Source organism: Manis pentadactyla, chromosome 16 (assembly GCF_030020395.1).
Source record: "Manis pentadactyla isolate mManPen7 chromosome 16, mManPen7.hap1, whole genome shotgun sequence".
NCBI classification, from domain to species: domain Eukaryota; kingdom Metazoa; phylum Chordata; class Mammalia; order Pholidota; family Manidae; genus Manis; species Manis pentadactyla.
Window position 1 is genome coordinate 7,215,809 of NC_080034.1, and position 11,649 is coordinate 7,227,457.

General features: G+C 47.2%; 2 protein-coding genes across 2 annotated transcripts; one reads left to right on the forward strand and one right to left on the reverse strand.

Annotated features, from left to right (window-relative positions):
* Window positions 1-390: 390 nt before the first annotated feature.
* LOC130681358 (uncharacterized) lies at window positions 391-8,390 on the reverse strand. The gene is made up of 5 exons (XM_057494272.1): window positions 8,198-8,390; window positions 7,861-8,104; window positions 5,093-5,238; window positions 3,900-4,056; window positions 391-3,313 (listed from the first exon to the last, which is right to left on the reverse strand). Exons 1-5 carry the CDS (start codon window positions 8,388-8,390, stop codon window positions 3,145-3,147), a joined length of 909 nt encoding a protein of 302 aa, XP_057350255.1. The 3' UTR covers window positions 391-3,144.
* On the forward strand, window positions 8,038-11,264 carry EEF1A1 (eukaryotic translation elongation factor 1 alpha 1). Its single transcript, XM_036916199.2, has 8 exons — window positions 8,038-8,169; window positions 8,799-8,980; window positions 9,251-9,430; window positions 9,549-9,845; window positions 9,925-10,075; window positions 10,174-10,430; window positions 10,514-10,748; window positions 10,844-11,264. Exons 2-8 carry the CDS (start codon window positions 8,837-8,839, stop codon window positions 10,966-10,968), a joined length of 1,389 nt encoding a protein of 462 aa, XP_036772094.1. The 5' UTR covers window positions 8,038-8,169; window positions 8,799-8,836; the 3' UTR covers window positions 10,969-11,264.
* The last annotated feature ends 385 nt before the right edge of the window (window positions 11,265-11,649 follow it).

The following is an 11,649-nucleotide window of genomic DNA, read 5'->3' on the forward strand; positions in this document are numbered from 1 at the left end:
TATGTTCCTAAGAACAGTCTTATTATATTGTTTGGGTTTCACTGAAAGGACTGCTTTTGTCCTTCACCGAATCTGGGAAATGTTCAGTCATTGTGTCTGTATAACATACAAATTAATGTAGACAAAAAATGTTTTAAAGAATTTTCATCTACAACTTTCATTTATCTTCTGCAACTGAAACAAATCTGATGTCTGACAATGAGAACCAACCTTCCACAAAAATATTTAAAAAACCTTTTTGAGTCAATTAGTCAGTGATAACATAGAGACACAGTTCATCAGTCATCCATTCACTTATTCATTAAATAAAGATTTATTGTGCAGTTACTGTTTTAGGTGTGAGGATAGATTAATGAGCAAAAGAGACAAAACAGTGACAGTTAATGCTTAGAGGATGTAAGGACCATTAAAAATACATATTAACTTATTTATTCCAAATAACAACTCTGTAAATAAGTAGTATTGTTATCCCGTTTTACAGATGAGGAAGCTGAGACTTCAAGAGATTACGTAATATGTCCAAGGTCACGTAGGTAGTAAATACCAGAGCTGGACTTTGAACCTAGCTAGTCAGGCTCTAAAATATGCGTTTTTAAGCCCTACTGATTTTAACCAGTGGAGGCAAAAAAATGGAGGCTGTAGGATGGTCAGCCTCTATCTTTAGCCACATGAGCACTGAGCATATCACCCAGTCATTCTGACACTTTTCCTTACCTGTAAAATCAGTGCGTTTTACCAGTGGAGACTAAACTCTCATCCAGCTTGGAGCATTTACTCTTGTAGACCTTGATAGCAAAGGTTGGCACAGGTCAACTAGAATTAATGAAATCAGGTATGGAAGTAACAGTACTATACAAAAAAGGGCCATAATAATTATTCCACAGTAGACCCCCAGGTGACAGATATCTTAATTGCTGGAGTGAGTTGTCAACAGTTTTTATTCACAGGAGGTCATTGAGATTCTTTTTTCATTTTGAGTGGGTGTGTTCTAAAACAAAGAAGATGATCTAATAGCTTATCATAGTGTCTCCCAGTTCTTGAGACCTGGTTTTCCCTTTTCATTGATGATTGTGTGACATACTGTTTCTATAACAATCATGACATATGAAATAGTTGAGTGTTTTTAAAAAATAAGTCTGTAAAGTTCTTTTTGCAGTGAGAACAGCTTGTTAGTAGAAATATTGGAAGCAGATTGTACTAAAAAAACAGAGATGACATATGAACAATTCAAGATACTATACTAAAAAAATCTTTTTTTAATGATACAGGACTTTTAATCTAAAAAAGTACAAGGATGTGACAGGACTTTAGAATTAGGAGTGACTGCTCATGTTGCCTGTAATTTTTAAAAAATCATAGTTTAAAAAACCTGTTTTCTTTAACATTTCTAACTTTATGATTATTTAAAACATGGCATCTTTAAGAGTCTGAAAATGGAGCTATTAGGAAAATTAATAAGCAATGCTAAAGTAAATCAGAGAAAGACAAATACTGTATGATTTTACTTATTTGTGGAATCTAAAAAGAAAACAGAAATTGAGTCATAGACAAAGAGAAGAGACTGGTGGTTACCGTAGTTGGGGGTGGGGGAACAGGAGTGTGTAAAATAGGTGGAGGGGAAAAAAATTAGTGACAGTGTTCAATATCTTGATCTGGGTGATGGTCACATGAGTGTATGTACATGTCAAAATTAACTGAGCTATACACTAAGGTCATGCATTTTATTGTATGTACCTTAATAAAAAAATAATATGTGAACCTAAAATGCAGGGATGTTAAAAACAGAGCTCAAGACAATTTTCTTGGAAAAGAAACTGCATTCTAGGACATGATTCCAGTTAATAAGAACTTTCGAGTAAGAACAAATAAAATAACAAGCAACAATTAAGATGTATTGCATGCCTACCAGGTGCCAGGCACTAGGTTAAGTACTTAACATTGACCGTCTTATTTAATCTTCACCACAACCCTCTGGGGGAGATATTCCTTATTATCATCTGCACTTTATAGATCTGAAAACTGGGGCTGAGAGAGGTTAAATCACTTGCCAAGCCTCCCATCAGTAGCTGGGGCAGAGCCAAAGGGATTTGAGTGACGGCTCTCTGACTCTAGGGCTGCCTCACTCTGAAAGCACGATCCACCGTACACAATGGGTAAAAACACGCGGAAAGGAAAAAACAAACCCTCACTGCCAAGTCTTGTTCTTAGTGCAGAAAACCATCTTCAGCACTTAAGCTGCTTTTCTTTTCTAATTTTCACAGTAGTCTTATGGGCAGGTGTTATCTTTTTAGATATGAGGGAACTGAAGCTTAAAGAAACCAAGTACCTTGCCCAGAACCACACTTCCACTGTGGGTGGACAGGAGACACGCGCCCAAGCCCTCCGCCCGCAGCCCCAGTGCTTCACTGCTTCCTCGGGGATCTCGGTGAACACCCTGGACAGACCTATCTGGCTCTCTGTTCCTATCTGTGGAGCACCAAACTCTCCCTCCCGCCTTCTTTTCTGGGACAAAAACACCCACCCTCCATGGCTTCTTCCCACTGGCTGACTCCCATGGCTCCTTCCAACCCCAGGGAGACCCTCACCGCTCTGCGTTTTCCCTGTTGCCGTCCTCAGCCCCTGGCCCAGTCTGGGTCCCTGGTCAGTGCTCCGAGCAGCCTGGGCTGACCTGGCTCCAGCATTCGGCCCTCCTCGGTCACCCGTTTACCGTCAATGTTCCCTCTCCCTACCTCTCCAGGGCCCGCCGCACACACCACCCAACAGTAATCGGTGTTTATCTCCTCCGTGTCTAGCTAAGTACCCGGCACACTGTAGATGCTCAATGAATGTTTGCAGATGGATGAATAAAGACTACCTCTGAAGTCCAGAACAATTACCCGAATGCCATAATTGGAAAGTCACTACCCCTGAAAGAACACACACAAATACTGTGTGTCACATGGATTAGTGACTCTCTAGTTCTAATACTTAAATGAAATGGACTAAAAGTACTCATTATTAGGATGAATAATGACAATTTTCATTTTTGCATAAATATTTTGAACTGATTTATCTTTCTTGTTTTTGGAAAGAGCTAATGATTATTTCCTAATTATAATGAGCACTAACAGTGTAAAAACAGCCTGCATCTTCAGGCATTTTATCTCATTTCACTCTTATGATCAGTTTTGTGACATAGGTGCTACTAGATATTTTATAGGAAGACAATGAACTCAGGGGTGATTTACTCAAGATCAGAAGAGAAATAAAATTGTTCTCCATTTTATTGCTGGGAATATACTTCAGCTCTTCTTTAAGGCCAGTGTTCTTCCCACTACGAAGATATAGAAAAAGTGAAAATATTGTCTATAAAATGTGGATTCTCAAAAAAATAGTGAGTGAGGGAAGAAAATCCTTTCCTTCACACCAAATGAGGGAGCATTTATCTGGTAGCACGGGCTATGAAATCAGTAGTTCAATAGCGGAAATATCTTTGGGGAAGGGGCAGTAGAGAGGAGGGCAAAGAAAAAGAAATATCTTTGGTTAGCTTAATCTTCCTGCCATAGTCTTCAGACTTTCTCTAAACTGCCAGAAAGAGTAACATTTCACTGGGTAACTTCTGTGCAATGTTTTCCTATGTACATGTATTGCCTCTTTCAATATTTTTACAAATAAAAAGGTACCAATGAGTTTATTTCCTTTGCTTCGTCAAGGTAGTGTCACAAGTCACAGCAGCTGAGGGCAGGTGTTCTCCGAAAAGCCTCTAGAAACACCTCCTTAACTAGAACATCGAGTACCCCCATATCTTTTATGTCACTGCATATTAGGATTGTGAGGTAGGTGCTGAGTATGAGTAATGAATGAGCAGAACCCACATTGCCCGGAGTGCACATGGGCCCTGAGGAGACGCTGGCTCTCACCGAGCGCTGAGCTTCAGAGCAGGGGCCACGTCCCTGACGATCTGACTGCAATGCCAGCTGCTCCTTCCATTATGCCAGGCTGCCTCGGCCTGCTGCGGGGAGTCAAGACTAGCGCCCTGGTTCGATCTCCTGGGCCCCAGTGCCACTCTGCAGGGCCCTGTTGTACTCATAAGAAAAGATCTCCAAGATGTATTAAGTGAAAAGAGCCAGGTGATTATTATAGTTCACTGTTTTGTGCAAGAAGGCGAAACTTTTAAAAAGAATATATGCCTGCATTTGCTTATTATGCATAAACTATCAGTTGCCAACAGATTCTCCATCTATAAAATGTGGGTGGTGGGATTTCATTGAACATTGCAAATATTAGGGCAATGCCCAAGCCCCTGGAGTACCATTTTACCTGGGTTCTCAAGCCACATAATTCCTTGGCTTAATCATATTCTAAAATACCCTTAAAAAAATCATTTTCAACAGGCACTGGCAAGATCAAGTGCGGCAAGCCACAGCAAAACGTAGTTACTTGGAGCTGCTTAGGCCCGACGGCTGGGAGCCGAGACTGAAAGATGCTTGGTGAATCGCTGTGCCAGATATCAGAGAATTACCACTGTTCATTCTTTTACCCTTAAGAGGGGTCGTTCAGATGTTAGCGACAGTGTTATGTGAACAGTCTGTTACTCCAAATGTATGAGCAACTTTAAGGGAAACCTTAAAATATGACCTCCGATGATGGCCCCAAGCACATCACCTGTCCCAGCAACGTCACCGTTGCCGAGGACGCTGAGTGGGAGGCATGCTGGTCCGGTCCTGAAACCGGGGAAAGATGCGCCAGGATCGCGCTCGGCATTCAGGGTCTGCGCGTGTTCGGGAAGGAGTAACACTTGCTCCGGCCTTTCGGGGCTGCGCCGAGGCGACCAACAGCGACCTCCGGCCGAGCCACGTGGGGCCTCCGCCTCCTCCCGGCCCTTCCTTCCGCCCCTCGAGGGCCGGGGCCGCGGAGGCCGGGGGCGCCCCGAGCCGCGCGCCCGTCCCGCGGGTCCCGCCGCGGCAGGCACGCGCGCGCCGCCCGGAGGAGAGGCCGTTGGGCGGGGTCTCACTGCACGCAGCGCGGCTCGATGCCGCCCCTCCGGCCCCCAAAGCCTCGGCCGCCCTCGTTAGGGGCCCGGAGGTGGCGTGGGCAGGAATCATGGGCTCACCTGCGGCGTTGCTGTTCCTCAGGTGCTGTTTCCAAAAAGGATCCTCCGTGCGGTGTCTACTCGCCTCTGCAACCGCAGGGCCTTGGGAAAACTTGCCATTATCTGGGGTAGCTTTGGAGTCACACTCTCTCAATTTTCCTGTCTTCCTGGGAATAACAATGAAAATTTGGCTGCCATTAATTTGTTCTTGGAACATTTAAGGACCATTTTGTTTAATTATACGTGGAGGGTTGTGTTTTTCTTCCACCATCCAACACTGAGGCTGAAGTGCTAAGAAAATGAAGAGCGATTTGAATCAGGAGCTGTAGTTTTTTATACGCTTCTGTGGAAATTTGTGGTCCTCTCTTAAAGAATTCCAGTGTCCAGCATGGTGCTAAATACATACACCGCGATAAAAAGTACTGTTAAAATTTAGTGGGTCCAATATTTTCAAACAATAATTCAACTGAAAGCAGACACATCTCCAACGGCTACAACTTTAGGATTGTATAAAAGTAAAGTTTGCAAGTCATATTTTAATGAGTTGTGCATGTTTTACAGAGATCACTTTTCTCACTTTTATTTTACCAAACCGAAATTATCTTTGATACTTTTCCCTCTTACCAACATCCACTTTCATTTTGACTTTTCTTTCTTGGATTAGATGTTAACTACAATTCTGGATTTCAAGAAACACTTTTAAATACCAGATTTTGGTCTTTGGTCTTTGCTTCCTTCCCTTGTGTCACTAATCATTTCTTTACACTTTCAAAATTTTGCCTTTCCTGTTAAAACATTTATATGCCCTACTATTATCTCCAACAATGCACATAATTAAACCATTGAGGCATACACCACTAAAGAAGGCATGGGATATATATATAATAAATTTGGTGCGGGACCCTAATCTTATTTTGAAACAAGTGTGCAGTTAATGTAACTGAGACATACATGGCTGACTGGGACTCCGGTTCCAAAGAGAATAGTAGTTAATTAATATTTCCAAGGAAACAGACAAGAGCAGAGGTATTGCATTGTTCTATTACTAGTGATTGATTTTCATGGGTGCTGCTTACTTGTTTATTACAAACACGGACTGGCATATCAAGATAACTTCATTCCACATATATATGATTGGGTAAGGGCACTAAGAAAATGCCACATGAAAAAGGAATTTATGAAAGGAGGCTAGGCATATAGAAATAGGCTTTGTTGCTAGAAAAACATTAGTTGTACATATTTCTAGATGAACAATATGGCCTGGTTTCTTTCATGAAAATTTTAAATAGGAAGGCTAGAAACCCCCTATGAAGAAATAGAATAACCTGATTTTTGTAAGTTTATATCTACAATGAGTGACAAACCACGAAGAGGTAGGAAGATTATTTCAAGACTCCTTTCATTTAAAGAGAAAAAGGACGTTTGGATTATAAGAAGTAACTGAACAGGAGGGCCAGAAATGTTGTATCCTACAGTGAATTAGAAAGTAAGCAACAAGTTTCTCTTTAAGTGCTTCCCAATTGTTTTACAGTTTCCCTCTTCCAATTTGACTGTGGGTTCCTCTCCAAAAGGAAGTATTTATTTTGCACATGCAACAGAGGTTTCCTTTAGCACTGGCAACATTAGTTGCAAATATGTTAATAGCTTGGCTTGAGAAGTTGCAGTTCTACACATGGAAGGACACATAATAATTAGTAACTAGCTCATTAAAAATAAAGGTTCTTCCTTCAGAGGAGTATTTCTCAGTCCGCCCTGATTGCCAGTCAGAAAGGCATCATCCAGTTTCATCCTAGATTTATGCCAAAATTCAGTTACAATTAAAAAGGCAAAAAAATAAAGCCACTGATTATATGGAATGGCACTTTTGAGAAGCACTGACTTCATAACCAGTGTTGGGGATAGGGAACTGTGTGGATAAGCTTGCGATGCTCTAGATCTTAGTCTGCATGAGATCATGTGGAAAGACTGAATTTTAAATTCTTTTTAAGTTTCTCATGTTTGCAATCAAATGAGCATGCACTGGAAAAATGTACCAGGAGGGTAGACACACAAGGTCTTTTTTTCTTTATTCGAAGTATCCTTGATAAATAATCTTACATTGGTTTCAAGTACGCAACACAGTGGCTCAACAGTTACCCTTATTATTAAATCTTCACTCCCACTAGGGCGGTTACTACCCTCACAGGGTCTCTCTAGCGTCACAAACTAGAGTTGGAAGTAATGCAAACTTTTGGGGCTGAAGTCCACTCTAAATTGAAACCCTGGACATCTGGTACCGCATGGGGTGAGTACGTGATGCTCACTCCGGTCAAAGCAGCTGGCTTTGGGCGGGACGAGCCACGCGGCCGGCCCAGCAGGGTGGTCGTCGGGCTCGCAGCCACCAAGCCGACCCCATCGCCGAGTTTCCGGCCAGTGACGCAGCCCCTGGGTTCCCAGCCCGGCGGCCCAGATTCCACGGCCTCCCCGGCGGGCGGGAGGTGCGCAGGGCAGGGGAGGACCCAGCCCGGCGGGAGGCGATCCGCAGATGCCGGAGCTCGTCCCGGACCGGCGGGAGGGCAAGGCTGCGGGCAGAGGGGGTTGCCGCGCGGTGAAGGGTCACCCGGATCTCGATACCGTCTTTGCAGCTAAGCCAGAACGGCGGAGAGCGACGACACCGTACGTGTGCGCCGGCCCGCCCCCTCGCCGCCCCAGCCCCCGGCTCCCCGCTGGAGCGGCGAGTAATTCATACAAAAGGAAGACTCGCCTCCGCCCGGGGGAATCCCAGGGACCGTCGCTAAACTCCCACTAACCTAGAACCGAGGGCGTTCGCGCGCCCGTCCTCCACCCTCTCGCGCTCGTCGTCGTCGGAGTCGAGAGGAGCATGCGCGAGGCAAAGTGCGCGCTTCAGTGGGCTGCGAGCACATCGCCCACGGCCCCCGAGGTAGGGGAGGAGGAACGGCGCCCGCTCGGGCGCCAGGCGGAGGTGGCGCGGGGTAACCTGGGAAAGTGCTGTCGTATGATGGACCCGCCCCTTAACCGAGGGTGGGGGAGGGCCTTATATAAGGGCCGTGGTCGCCCCGGACGTTCTTTTTCGCAACGGGTTTGCCGTTAGAGCACAGGTGGGTGTCCGTTGCGGCCGCCGCGGGCCCGGCCCGGCGCGGGCTGCTAGCCTCGCGGGCTGCCCGGGGCAGTGCTGCCGAGCTCCCTGACGGAGTTCGCAGCTCCGAGCCTCGGGCCGTGCGTGGGCGGGAGCGTTCGCGGCTCTATGCGCCGCATGGCAGCCTGCGGGCCGCGTGCTCGGGGGGAGGGCGGATGGGCGCCGAGGCCGCCGCGTGCCCATCCGCCGCTGCGCCTCGCCTGGTACCGATCCTGCAGACTCTGGTCCCGGGGTTTCCGAAGAAAGGTAGTGGCGGCCTCAACGTCGGGAGCGTAGTCGCGGGTGGCCGTGTCTAGACAGGACGGGCGGAGGGCGGCGGCGCGGCCCTGGTCCGGAGCGCCGCCGAGCCGGTAGGGGAGGCCAGGCCGCTGCCCCGCCCGCGCGCGGGGAAAGATGGCCGCTCGGGCAGCCGCGGAGCTCAAAATGGAGGACGCGGCGGCTGGGCGAACGGGGTGCGGCTGCCACACAAAGGCGGTGCTGCCCCCTGACCCCGCGGGCCGGGCGGGGTGGCCGGAGCCGCCGGTGGAATTTGTCCGCGAGGGCAGCTCGCAGCGGGCCTCGGGTGGTGTCCTAAGGTCCCGCTCCCCCCAGGTCAGGTGTCGTGAAAACCGCCGTTACTCAGAACCAAGATGGGAAAGGAGAAGACGCACATAAACATCGTCGTCATTGGACACGTAGACTCGGGGAAATCGACCACCACTGGCCACCTGATCTACAAATGCGGTGGCATCGACAAGAGAACCATCGAAAAATTTGAGAAGGAGGCTGCCGAGGTAGGCGCGGTCCCGGCGGCGGGCCGAAGTCGGCGGGAAGGCCCGGGGAGGCGTGGGATTCCCCCGATGAGTCACCGCCTCGGGCCCGCGCGCTGCGTGCGTGGCCGGGTCGGCGGTACTCGCCCCCCACCCCGACCCCACGGGAGCAGCGGCGAGGCCGAGCCCCCGAGGTGAGGGTCCCCGGGGCCGCGGCCGCCGCAGGAGTGGGGGTGAGGAACGTCAGGCTGGGATTTGATTCCAGTTAGAAGTAACCGTCCGTAATTCTTCCAGATGGGAAAAGGCTCCTTCAAGTATGCCTGGGTCTTGGATAAACTGAAAGCCGAACGTGAGCGCGGGATCACCATTGATATCTCCCTGTGGAAATTTGAGACCAGCAAGTATTACGTGACTATCATTGATGCCCCAGGACACAGGGACTTCATCAAAAACATGATTACAGGCACATCTCAGGTTTGTAGGTTTAATAAGGTGAAAGTTGGGCCTGTCTTGTGGGGTGGAAAAATGGTGGTGGGCTCATCCCATGTAAGAGTTTTCCTTTGACAGGATGCGGCCTTGTTTTCTTTCAAAGGCTGATTGCGCCGTCCTGATAGTTGCTGCTGGTGTTGGTGAATTTGAAGCAGGTATCTCCAAGAATGGGCAGACCCGTGAGCATGCCCTTCTGGCTTACACACTGGGAGTGAAGCAGCTAATCGTTGGTGTTAATAAAATGGATTCCACTGAGCCACCCTACAGCCAGAAGAGATACGAGGAAATCGTTAAGGAAGTCAGCACCTACATTAAGAAAATTGGCTACAACCCCGACACAGTAGCATTTGTGCCAATTTCCGGTTGGAACGGTGACAACATGCTGGAGCCAAGTGCTAATGTAAGTGATTTTCTCCAGACAGTTGAAAAAAGTGAACTTGGAAAACGTGGAAATGTTGATTGACAATCTTGTGTTCTAGATGCCTTGGTTCAAGGGATGGAAAGTCACACGTAAGGATGGCAGTGCCAGCGGGACCACGCTGCTTGAAGCTCTGGATTGTATCCTGCCACCAACTCGTCCAACTGACAAGCCCTTGCGCCTGCCCCTTCAGGATGTCTACAAGATTGGTGGTAAGTTGACTGACCAGAATGTATAATGTAGCTTGTACAAGTGGCCACAGTGCCTTCTGCCTCTACGTAAGGTATTTATGACGCTGTGAATGTTTCAGGTATTGGTACTGTGCCTGTGGGCCGAGTGGAGACCGGTGTCCTCAAACCCGGCATGGTGGTCACCTTTGCTCCAGTCAACGTGACGACTGAGGTGAAGTCTGTTGAAATGCACCATGAAGCCTTGAGTGAGGCACTTCCTGGGGACAATGTGGGCTTCAATGTCAAGAACGTGTCTGTCAAAGATGTCCGTCGTGGCAATGTGGCTGGTGACAGTAAAAATGACCCGCCGATGGAAGCAGCTGGCTTCACGGCTCAGGTAACACTATCCCCAGCGACACAGTCCCGCTTCCTGCCAGGGCTTGTCTGGGAGGATGCCTAACCGCACGTTTCTTCTCCAAGGTGATTATCCTGAACCATCCAGGCCAGATCAGTGCTGGCTACGCCCCCGTGCTGGATTGTCACACGGCTCACATTGCCTGCAAGTTCGCTGAGCTGAAGGAGAAGATTGATCGCCGTTCTGGGAAGAAGCTGGAGGACGGCCCCAAGTTCCTAAAGTCCGGAGACGCCGCCATTGTTGACATGGTCCCGGGCAAGCCCATGTGTGTGGAGAGCTTCTCTGACTACCCTCCTCTGGGTAAGGAGGATGCGGCAGGGCCAGAAATTTTATTAGAGATGAGAAATAGTGCTTTTGTGTACCAGTTGTTTCTGATGTAAAATTTGTGTCAACAGGCCGCTTTGCTGTTCGTGACATGAGACAGACAGTTGCTGTGGGCGTCATCAAAGCAGTGGACAAGAAGGCCGCTGGAGCTGGCAAGGTCACCAAGTCCGCCCAGAAAGCTCAGAAGGCTAAATGAATATTACCCCCAAGCCCTGCCACCCCAGTCTTAATCAGTGGTGGAAGAACGGTCTCAGAACTCTTTGTCTCAATTGGCCATTTAAGTTTAATAGTAAAAGACTGGTTAATGATAACAATGCATCGTAAAACCTTCAGAAGGAAAGGAGAATGTTTTGTGGACCATTTGTTTCTTTTTGTGTGTGTGGCAGTTTTAAGTTATTAGTTTTTAAAATCAGTACTTTTTAATGGAAACAACTTGACCAAAAATCTGTCACAGAATTTTGAGACCCATTAAAACAACAGTTTAATGAGAAACGTGTCTTCTTTGGTCAACCCTGTAACTTTACACAGTAGTACTTAAAAGACTTGAGTTACTAATTATTTTTGGTGTTACATATGCTAAACTATCTGATTCTGGGTTAACATTTTTCTGCTTGGGAACCTGAATTTCAGCCGCTTCTAGGGGAGGATCAAAGCCACATAGTGATGAAGTACAGGGGTGTCTATCAGTGCAACACAGGGTAGGGTAGATGAGGAAAGAGTTCATGTAAGCTCTATAGAAAAGGCTGAGTTTTGTAATAAAGCATGTATGTGTGTTGCATATAAGTTTTAGTGGAGTTTAACTTTGTCAAATTTTAGTTAACTGGAATGCATTTCTCACATTTTAAAGACTTAAAGCGTGAGACTTAAGTAGCATCAA

What these genes read in the sequence shown, in the direction of transcription:
- LOC130681358 (XM_057494272.1), bottom strand. Translation starts at nt 8,390, where the DNA reads ATGGGCACGCGGCGGCCTCGGCGCCCATCCGCCCTCCCCCCGAGCACG. An exon ending in GAGGAACAGCAACGCCGCAG is followed by an intron (nt 4,057 to 5,092) that starts GTGAGCCCATGA and finishes TGAGTACAACAG; the next exon opens with GGCCCTGCAGAGTGGCACTG. An exon ending in GCTCTGAAGCTCAGCGCTCG is followed by an intron (nt 3,314 to 3,899) that starts GTGAGAGCCAGC and finishes ATATCTTCGTAG; the next exon opens with TGGGAAGAACACTGGCCTTA.
- EEF1A1 (XM_036916199.2), top strand. Translation starts at nt 8,837, where the DNA reads ATGGGAAAGGAGAAGACGCACATAAACATCGTCGTCATTGGACACGTA. An exon ending in TGCTGGAGCCAAGTGCTAAT is followed by an intron (nt 9,846 to 9,924) that starts GTAAGTGATTTT and finishes CTTGTGTTCTAG; the next exon opens with ATGCCTTGGTTCAAGGGATG. An exon ending in CAGCTGGCTTCACGGCTCAG is followed by an intron (nt 10,431 to 10,513) that starts GTAACACTATCC and finishes TTCTTCTCCAAG; the next exon opens with GTGATTATCCTGAACCATCC.